The 11,006-nt window shown below is 39.4% G+C and overlaps 1 protein-coding gene across 1 annotated transcript; it reads right to left on the bottom strand.

Annotated features, from left to right (window-relative positions):
- Positions 1–1,986: 1,986 nt before the first annotated feature.
- Positions 1,987–8,579, bottom strand: LOC125901993 (poly(A) polymerase type 3-like). Its single transcript, XM_049598062.1, has 19 exons — positions 8,487–8,579; positions 7,819–7,989; positions 7,636–7,702; positions 7,431–7,512; positions 7,121–7,230; positions 6,982–7,035; positions 6,767–6,878; positions 6,557–6,646; positions 6,194–6,332; positions 5,945–6,017; positions 5,709–5,829; positions 5,471–5,555; positions 3,802–3,855; positions 3,488–3,607; positions 3,234–3,340; positions 2,877–3,145; positions 2,478–2,768; positions 2,286–2,377; positions 1,987–2,011 (listed from the first exon to the last, which is right to left on the bottom strand). The coding sequence occupies exons 1-19, from the start codon at positions 8,492–8,494 to the stop codon at positions 1,987–1,989; spliced, it is 2,070 nt and encodes a 689-aa protein (XP_049454019.1). The 5' UTR covers positions 8,495–8,579.
- Between the last annotated feature and the right edge of the window lie 2,427 nt (positions 8,580–11,006).

Below are 11,006 nucleotides of genomic sequence, written 5' to 3' on the forward strand. Positions count from 1 at the left end.
TGTGCGAAGTTTGCATGTTCTCCTCGTGTCAGCGTGGAGACAGCGCTCCGGGCACTCCGGCTTCCTCCCACAGTACAGTAATTGGTAACTCTAAATTGTCCGTAGGTGTGAATGTGAGCGTGAATGGTTGTTTGTCTCTATGTGTCAGCCCTGTGATACCCTGCCTCTCGCCCGATGTCAGCTGGGATAGGCTCCAGCCCCCCCGTGACCCTCAAGAGGATGAAGCGGTTAGAAGATGAATGAATGAATGAATGAATGACCTGGCCGAGGCAGCAGCCAATCAAAACACATTTAAAACACTGTCACCACATTCTTTATGATATGCCCTTAAATTCATCAATGGATGTAAGGGTTTTCTAATTTTAGATCTTTGTGAAGATCGTTCAGTGTCCATGGTGCAGAGTAGGAGAACACAGTTTCCCCCAGATCTGTTAAAACCCTGGAAACATTAAAAAGCAACGACGTGGAGGAGCGTAGCTGGTAACTACCAGAGCTGACACACAGATGGAAGCAGAGGTAGGTCGGAAGTTTGCCCAACTTTTTGCTCCACTATCTGCTGTAGTTACTTGTCATTATAAGATCTTACAGAACACAACACATGATGAGCTTATAAAATACACTGTTGGTGGAAATTAAATCAGTTGCCAGACCTCTTTGACCTGTGACCTTTGACCTGTGGCCAATAATACCTCTGTCCTTTGTGTGTTTTTGTAACATCACTGGTTCTGACTTGATTTAGTATAAATGGTCTTAATGAACCTTTTTTTTTAAAATTAATTAGTTAATTAATTATTCATGAAACTCATAACTCACATCAGTGAATAAACTGATGCTTAAAATGCATTGTATATATACTTTTTTTACTGTATTTGTCATCATTTGTCATCATTAACTTCAATGCAGTGACAAACTGTGTTTACTGACAATGGTTTTCCAAAGTGTCCCTGAGCCCATGAAGTAATATCCTTTATACAGTCATGTTGGTTTTTAATGCAGTGCCATCTGAAGGGGTCAAAGGTCATTAAGCTAATATTTTCTGTCAACCTTAAAAAGCCTTGCGTGTCTCCATTTGCTCTTCTTCACCCAGGTCAGCTGATTTTCTGACATCTTCCTGGATACTTTGTGAGTGAGGCAAAAACCACCTTGTTGTCAGGTACAGTGCAGTCAGACAGAAGTCCAGGAGACACTGTCATCTGAACCTATGAGGGGCTAACTAAGTTTCTACAGTAGACAAGCAGAGAAAAAGTAGTTCTTAAACTTTTCCCATTGTCAGCTTTTTTCTTTTATTTATTAATTTTTATAGTGTTTTGTTGCTTTGTTGCTGCCATGATCCGATGAAATTATTAATTGAATACCATATGCCATTTTGTGGCGGCATTTAAAAGTATCTTTGTGCTGTTGAATGACACTGAAACACCAGAATTACACTGACATCACTGAGGTTCAATCAAATCTGTATATGTGTGTACTAAATCTACCACAAAGTAACTCTGGCAACCTGAATTCAAAGTCTGCAGGGTGAAGTACCATATCTTTGAAGCTTTATTTAAAAGTAGGATGAATTTCCTAAAGTTGTTCCTGACATTGCTGCTCAGATCGACCCCGGAGCAGCTCAAATATCGCATCAAAATGACAGAACATTACAGTGTTTATCGTTTTATTTAGACAGTGTGCCATGTTTTAACGTGTGGAGGAGGGTTTTTGCAAAAACGAATACCTCTGTTTTCCTTTGTTTTCACTTTTTTTTGTGCAATCGAGCAAATACAGTCAAGTTTACAGTAAGTTTGGAGACAATTCATTTTATTACAATATAAACACAAGTTATTTACAATGAAATACAACCACTACAACTACTAATAATAATGCTGGGTTCAGACTATAAAGCGTCTGCCCCGAAAAAACAAAGGAAACTTAACAATAAGAATAAAATGAAGTAAATAAATGGTGACTGGTGATGGAGGGTAAGGATGTTGTTTCCCCTCTTGGTCAGGAGCTGAGTCGTTTATGCCTTCTGTAAGAGACACAAGAAAGAAAAAGGGCTGTAAAATTTACACATTCACAGAGTTGCATGTAACACTTCTTCCCTCAACAGGTCACCCATGGGTGCGATCAAAAATATATATATTAAGGGAATCAGCTGCCACACTGTTTATATCAGGTAAATGCATGTACATGTAAAAGTATGTGAGGATGTCACTCATATGGGCCGCAAGTAGAAAACAGAAGAAGTGTGTGCAGCTGGAGGGACTGAGGAGAAGTTTCTATTCTTAACACTGTGTATGTACCTGATCAGCTGGAGCTTGATGGCTCGTCTTACAGGTGAAACAGGCTTGAGATAGTCAGTAATCAGCCCTGACAGCTCTTCAGTGGGTGGACTCTGAGAGGGAAGCGGCAGAAAGGTCAGTAACAAATCAGCATGTTATTAAGTACACACTGGGTCAGGGCAGCAAATAGGCCTTAATTTATCATGTACAAACCAGGTCAGCCTTTACATTGTGTGTCTCACGCTCAGGAGAACGCTTTCTCTTGGTGCCTCCTGATATTGCACTTTGAGATCTCTGACTGAGTGAGACACCTGGTGCGACATCTGCAGAGGACTGAGAGCAGGTGGCTTTGGCTGGCTCCTCGTCAGCTTTAGACTTCTTAGATGAAGTTTCTGACTGAGGAGAACGAGGTCTCTTTTTGGCCAGTGGAGTCGTGGTTGGTGGGGCAGCTTTGCTGGGCACCAGTGGTCGAACAGCTGAGCCTTTAGCCGCAGACACAGATTCCTGCAGAGAACAAGGATAATGTTTTTTGTAGTTGCTGTTTCTAGAAATGTGGAACTATCCCTTTAGAACACCAACAGTGTTTTCACATCATGGAATGGTTTGGCGTACTGTGTCAGTTCTGGCCTTCTTGGATGGCATCTCAGACTCAAAGCAGCCTTTTCTCTTTGTGGCTGCCGGGCCTGTGCTGACAGCTGGTGTGTGACTCGCTGCTGCAGTGGCAGAGACTTGGCGGCTCACTGTGGGCTTCAATTTTGGACTGTAAACGCTTTTGCACTCTCCATTAGGCATCTCCCAGCTGAGATTGTTCCTGCTCATGTAGGTGGCCGATACGGTCATCTCCTCCTTGTACATGTTACAGCTCTTTGCCTGACTGTAGACTGCAACAGCACAAGATGAAAATAGGATTTAAATTTCACGCAGCATTGCTCCATTTCTACTGAATCTGGAAAAGTTCAGAAAGCATACTTGTATCACTGAAGGAGAGGAGTTCGAGGGTCAGGTCTATTTTTAGGTGTTTAGACCCGTTCATATCAAAGAGCAGTCCGATCAGCCACTTGGTGCTCATTCTGTCTCTGAAACAGATATAAAGGTCGATGAGTTGACTAAGTTAACACATCCAACACCTCAATATGAAGACATTTGAATTTGATGCTACTGAAAACTGAGAGTCAAGTTAGTAGAAATGAGAAATTAATTAATTAATCATCACATGTCCTTACTTGACGTTGCAATTTCTTGGTCCAGGGAAGGACTGCAGGTGAATGTGGGCCATGGAAATGTTGACATTTCTCTCCAGACGTCCCACCAGGAGCCTGATTTTAGACTCCACCAGGCCAACCCTGACACAGGAAGCAAAACATCATGTTCACAAAGCACTACAATATGTAAAAATCAGATATTAAAACAGCCTCTCCTCAGTGTGAAACACAACAAGAGGCCTTCTCTCCCAAAGATATGATTTACAAAAAAAGCCTACATTAGTTCCAGTTTGACTGAAACTTGGCTTCTTGTGTGCTTTGCTGTGTGTGCTCACCATTCACGATGCTGCGTCTCTGTACCTGACGTAGCTTCCAGCAGAATGTAGTGCCTTGAAACATAAGAGACAGAATAATGGCAGCAGGTGTAATGGCATTGTGCCTTTATATAAAGGCCGGCATCCTACTACATGAATCATACTGCGTGTTTTACCAATAGTCATACTTGAAGCAATTTCCGATCAATACTAAAACCAGGTTTAAGCTACAGAACAAAGATGGAGGAAAGAAAGCATGACCAGGTTACTCAAGATAATCCACAGACCTTGTTGTGAGCAGTTTCATGTAGAAACTACTTTTTTTCAATCAAACTACACCTGCAAACAGAATCACAACGCAGAAGGAAGTGTGCATCTACTCATGGGCGAGAGGCTCGTGCTCATAGCAGTGCGAAATCTAAATGTTAATGGTATCCTCATCAGCTGAGCTGTAACATTAGCTAGCTCAGTGGTGCACAGTGATACGGTTTGCAGGTGTAGTTTGGTAGAGAGAAAATAGTTCCTACATGAAACTGCCCACAACAAGGTCTGTGGATTATCTTGAGTAACCAGGTCATGATTTCTGGAAAGAGACATTGCTGTTGAGTTTTTCAAATTTATTTTTTGCACTTTGAGCCGAGTGCCATCTAGTTTCATTATATTGGAAAGAAGGCAGACATCTCCAACACTCAGCAAACTATCTAGACTGATAAATAGCACTACAGGTAAGAGACGAAATATGTAGTTTTGATCTTTAGGTGAACTGTCCCTTTAAAGGACAAACTGTATGCTGAGGTTTTTAGAAAGTAACGGGCTCCTGTAATGAATCTGTGTTTGTGTATTTAATGCTAAATTTCAATAACATATCTGTTCACTTCTGACTCTGCTGGTAACTGCAGTACATCCTTAACCGTATCAAGTTTCAGGACAAATTTGCGAAAATTAAAAAAGAGATCAGAACACGCAGCGAATTTATTAAACGGGACATTTAAGAGACACAGTACAAATAACAGAAACTCTGAAATCAAGTGAAAAAGCTTCAGTCCATAACAGCGAACAGTAAAACCGTGTCTGCACGTTTATTAAGAAAGTGACATTCAGCAATTGAAACGATGTGAAATACAAATTTAAATCAGTCGCACAATAATAAATAATAACAGTGAGGATTATAAAAGCAAAATGCAAAAGTCAGTTTAGCACATTCAGCAGTTCATGTTAGGTCAGTTTACAACAGCAAAACCATACTGGTTACATTATGCAACGTACAAAGAGTCTGAAATATCAATTCATGCACTTTAAAGGACAATGTGTAAAAACAAATCAGATTCACGTCGACATAATTCAGAGTCAAACACGCAGTGCGGTACATAAATAGTACAAAATGTGAAATAAATCATTTAATTTTGAGCACATAGGGTACTGAAGTACAGGAGCATTTGCACACGGTTTACGTTTTTACATACATATAAATATCTTTATTACAAAAGGAACATAAAACATCAGATATAAAGCTCGGCCTTTTTGGAGGCATATTTAAACAATAAAAAAGGCTCAAGGAATATGTTTGAAATATGAAAATGTAACAATTGTAAACACTAGTTGGAAATGTCCATATTTTAGAGAGTGGTGTATATGTGAGAGTATTTTGAATGTGGCAGTCCTCATTTTCAACGCTAGTGAAAATACATACTCATATTTCTCAAAAAAGTCTGGTTTCTCAAAGAGTTTGGTCCAGTCTGTGTTCTGCTGCTGGATTTCTTCTGTGATGGCAAAGCCTGTGAGTGAGGAAGAGACAACTTGTTAAACAAAAGTGCATCTTTGCTTCATGAGTTGAATCCTTGTAATATTTGAAGCTAAATCCTGTCAACTTAATCCAACATTACAGCACAGTAACTGAAGTCTAAAGGGCCTGGATGTGGACCACATACCACGTTGGATCTCCTCTGTGATGATGGTCAGGGTGGAGGGAGACACGTTGACTGCGGTGTTCTGCTGCGGGAATGCTGGGGTGATGATGGGCATCAGGTGGAAGCGATCGCTTACATTAACCTGGAGAAGCAGAAGAACACAGTGTTTTCAGCTTTGTGTGCTTCTGAGCAGATTTAATAACTGACTGACGTGATTTTACACCTAAATGCTAATGAGAGTGGTGCTGAGGTCTTACCCTGGGATCCCACACAGGGAGGTTGAAGTGGCAGTCATCTGCTCTCTTCAGCAGAATTGGGGTCGGCCACTCCCTGACACAAAACACAACATTTTCAGGACATCTCAAAATGTAAACTAACATGCACTGACAATCCACCACAGAGACACTGGCGAGGCCTTAACTAGACTCACTCATGATCAAGTGAGGTGACCTTGACTACAGTGAATGTCAGTGCCAACAAAGTGACTTTCAATAAAACCAACTCACCACATATTGTAGACCTTGAAAAACTTGGTCACCAGGGTGGACAGTGTTGCGTTTGGGTACACCTGGCAGATTCTGGCTACCAGTATGGCCCATGAGACACCGCCCAAGAAGCCCAGCATGTTGGAGTAGATCTTCCTGTCTGAAGAGGAAGAAGACAAAGTTTAGTTTACACTGTTACGTGATGGTGATGATGATGACTATGGCCTGCTCTCTTGCTTTGGCCTGCTGCAAACTGAGTTTTTAAATGTATTGTATGCCCTCAATTTTATCACCATGGTATCGAAAATGTTGTCTAATATCAATATTTTTAAGGTACTATGTCAAAGATAGAAAGTCTAGTAGTGGTGTGTGTGTTCAGCTCACGTTTGGCCCACAGCTTGATGGCTCTCAGGGTGAGCCTGAAGTTATAAATGTTGGGCACACTCCTGAGGATCTCCTCTGTGACTCTGTAGCCTACAGAACACAATAAGACAAAGGTTCACATATAAAAAGAGTCACAGTTTGCATCACAAAAACATCAGAGAGGAGTGCAGCTATGTTGAACCATGCTGATGAATATAATCTGATGCTCACCGTTGAGACTCTTGACGCACTGTTTATCTAAACCCTTCAACAAGTTGTTGTCGAGGAGGTCCAGGTTGTCAGGGACGCTTTTGCGTTGCACCCGGGCAAACACTAAATCAATCTGGAAAATAACAGGAGCACAGAAACAATGATGAAGACAAGTCATTAATGGAGGGATATTGCACACAGTAGAGTTTTCACTTTTTCCTCAAAGGCCACTTTACCTCAATTCCATCGAAGGACAGTTTGATGACGGGGACATACGCCTCTTCAATGGCCTAAAGACAACAACACTGTCAGTCACTTGCAACGGGGACAAACATGTCACTTCACTTGCACACAGTGAATCACTTAGAGACTCACCCGTATGTCTTTGACGTCCTCGTGAGCTTTCAGCTTTTGAAAGAAGGAGGTGAAGAAGTCTTTCCTCTCCAGGAAACCGGGTCCGACACAGAGGACATCGATATCAGCTCCTGTCAGGACAACACAGATTCATATGAGAGGAGAGTCTATCTTCACCATGTAGTGGACGTTCACGCTGTGTGACCCTTGACTACAACATTTAGGTGTCACATGTGAAATTGATGGCCAGCAAATGTGTCAGTAAAGTCATGAACTTCTGTGCTGCCATAGTTCTAACATGCTCTCACAACTGAGGACAGAAACTACTTACCTTTTGAGTGAACCCCCAGATGATAGGAGCCAAACGGGACCAGCTTGCCGCCAACGTGTGCGGTGACTGTTTCAGGTACGTTCTAAAACCGCAGAAACATTGATAATAAAAATGTATTAACAACACAGTAACATGTTTTCAGTGTCATATCTGGAGTTACTTTTGAAACAACAACGACAAAACAGTACAGATAAAGATGTCTTACCATTTGGACACACATTTCTTTGAGCCACTCCTTATAGAGGGACTCCAGTCGTTTCACAACTCTCTCTCTGCAAATTAAAAAAACACACAGAGCATTTTTTAACACACTGAAAATCATCTTTCTGAGCCCTGCCACTCCAAGCTGTTTCATCACTGTATGGAAACAGTGACAGGTGTGTCATACCTGTGTTGCAGCTCCAAGTGGTCCTCAAAAACATCATTAGATCTCAAAATCTCAGTCAGGGATGCGGTGTGGATCAAGTCAGCCTCTTCAGGCAGATCCTCACTGATTGGGGGAGTGAGCCCATACCACTGTGTGGTGTCTGGGAACAGTGGAGCTTCAGTCTCAGTTGAACTGAAAAGGGACATTTGCATGTTAGTGCACAAGTCACACAACAGACATGACACAAAAAGTATGTGCAGAAAATTAGATCAAGAAACCTGAAGGATAATAAGGAGACTTGTGTGCTGAGACATTTAAAGTAAATTAGTTGATTTTGATGACAGATAAATGGTTTCAGTCATTTTTAAGCAGAAATGTCAAACAGTTGCTGCTTCCAGCTTCTGAAATGTGAGATTTGCTGCTTTCTTTCTGTGTAATTTACAGGCTGACTGAAGAGTCTCTGGGTTTTGAAGCATTTTAAAGACATTTTTATTGATTAAAAAATTAATCATGAAAACAATTGAATCGTCTAATTAAAAAATACCAACAATAGCCTAACTGTTAGCTGCAGCCCTGCAGTAGAAATTGTGTCAGCTACACACATCAGTTTTTAGGAAAGTGGCTGAAAGCAGTGAATGACAGGTGTCCTGTCCTTTTGATTTCCCCTGACACCAGACACCAGAACTCACCGAGACATCGTAGACAATAATGAAGTGCTTGTTTGAATCGAGTTAGAAAAATCTTTTCTCTCAGTAAACCGGCAAAGTGTGTGTTGATCTGACACTGTGGGTGGCGAGATGTACACTGACAGGATCTGGGCTGAGCGGCTCTATATAGGCAGCGGCTACGTTCTGAAACCGAACCAACGATGACGCACGTGCCGCAGAGGCTTGTTTTTTTTTTCTAAAAAATGCACTGATAATTACCATGGAAACGTTTGGGCCCAAATATAAATGATTTTGAGTCTACCTGTGCTTTCTGTAAAATACCTTAATAAGAGCCAGCCGGTGTGTGACATGGTGAAGAGTGTATCTGACCTGAGAGGAAAAGTTGATAATGTGACAAAGTGAGGAGGTGATTTCATATTTTATCCAGTAATTCACCACCATCAGTTTCAAAGCGATCATGTGGTTTCACAAGTCTGCTTAACGAGTCCCCTGGTCAGAACTCATTGCAGCTGTTTTGCACATTTTTTACAACCTCTTCCTCACTTCTCTGTGTTGTGGATATAATTAATTTTTTTTTTTTTTTTTTTTTTTTACTTCTGCAATTTTGATATTTTTTTATTTTATTCTTGTATATTTCTCTTGTATATTTTAAATATTAGTATTTGATGTTTTTAAAAAGCTAATCTGGAAATCCATCGGTAAAAATAAATGAATAAATAAATAAATAAATTCTTCCTTTCTACAATGCAAATTGCAGAATCTGTCTTTTGAAATTATTAAAAAGCAAACTCAAGACCTACCTTTTTAGCCTGGCATTTAATTGAACTGTCTTTTATTATTATTATTATTATTATTATTATTATTACTATTATCATCGTTATTTTTATTATTATTATTATCATCATTATCATTATTATTATCATTCTTCTTCTTCTTCTTCTTCTTCTTATTATTATTATTATTAATTTAATAATTAATTTATTTATTTATTCATGTATTTATTATTTTTATTTTGTAATTAGGATTATTGTTTATTTTTATATTCATTTTTGTTAATCTTTCTTTTTAGCTGCATATACTTCTATTTTGTTACTTATTTATTTATTTTAACTTATTTATTTACTTATTTATTGACTGATCTAAAAATTGTTTTCTATTCTATATAGTTCTATCTATCTATCTATCTATCTATCTATCTATCTATCTATCTATCTATCTATCTAAATGAATATTTCTCCCATAATATGAGTCAGTAAGTGAGACTGTGTTACCTTGAAAGAAGAAAACTTGAAAGAAGAAAACTTTGTATTTCTTGCCCATGGAAAACAATTTATTGAACATTTGGGGAAAGCTTTTAACAGAATATGGATGTTTAATATTTAAACATCTGCTAAAACACCCAGTCATATGCTCAATAATTCTCAAACACCTGCATTTACATAGTGAGGCTTTAGTGAAACTCTATGTGTTTGTGAAGCACAAAATAAATGAGACTTTGGTTATACTGCATGAGTTGTGTGACAGTTTATAAACGGATATTTTGATATAGTTTTGCTGTTGTTAAACGTGGTCCCCAGTCAATCCATAAAATAATACGTTCACCATTATCTGTGGAGGCATATGACAAAACAAACAAACAAAACCAACAACAAAATTCAAGGTCACGCGGCGGGCATGACTGATTGATTTACAAATGGTCATGTTGTTGAGGGCTCCTCATCTCAAGAATAAAGTATTTTATTAAATTTAAATGTTTTTGCGTCAACTCAGATGATTATCAAAATAGTGCCCATTTCTTTCTGTCAGTTCAGTAATTGACTCATACCTCCAGCTGTACTTGAATATTTTCATACGTTTTTGTGCGCAAAAATCTTAGCTTGTAAAGTAACTTGTAACTAAAGCTGTCAGATTAATGTAGTGGAGCAGAGGTAAATGGTGGCATGAGAAGAAAAGACTCAGATTTGTACTTACAGTACTTGAGTAAATATGTTTAGTTACATTCCACCACTGGGTGTAGCTTATGTTATCTTACCTTTATGAGTTTGTGAGTGGGACTTGATTTGTGTGGGACCTGACTAATAACTTGACTCGACTTGCTTGACTTATAGGACTTGACTTGGCTTGCTTGATTTTCCCCACAGTCACTTGGAACTTGCTAAAGACGTGAAGGTTATGACTCGAGACTTGCTTATGACTTGCAGATGTGGGACTTAATCCCACGTCTGACGGCAGTCCACTTCAGATGATGTAAAACACCTTATAGACATCCCATTATGTGAGTTTGTGCATTTTCAGATGACAGTGATCTACACATCTTAGAAAAGTTCTGTCCATGGGACTGGACGGGGACATCTGGACAGTTTCAGTAGGATTTTGAATGCAGGACTTGTGATGGATTATTTTCAGATTGTTGAACTGTTTGTTTCACTTAAGAAATAGATCTACTTTCACTGCTGAAAACTGGACTCATCTGTAAACAAGACAGTTTGAAGCTAGCTTGGTGCCAAACACAGATTCAGTGGCTCTCCTGAGGTCAATAAT

The sequence above is a fragment of the Epinephelus fuscoguttatus genome, linkage group LG15 (assembly GCF_011397635.1).
Source record: "Epinephelus fuscoguttatus linkage group LG15, E.fuscoguttatus.final_Chr_v1".
Taxonomy (NCBI): Eukaryota; Metazoa; Chordata; class Actinopteri; order Perciformes; family Serranidae; genus Epinephelus; species Epinephelus fuscoguttatus.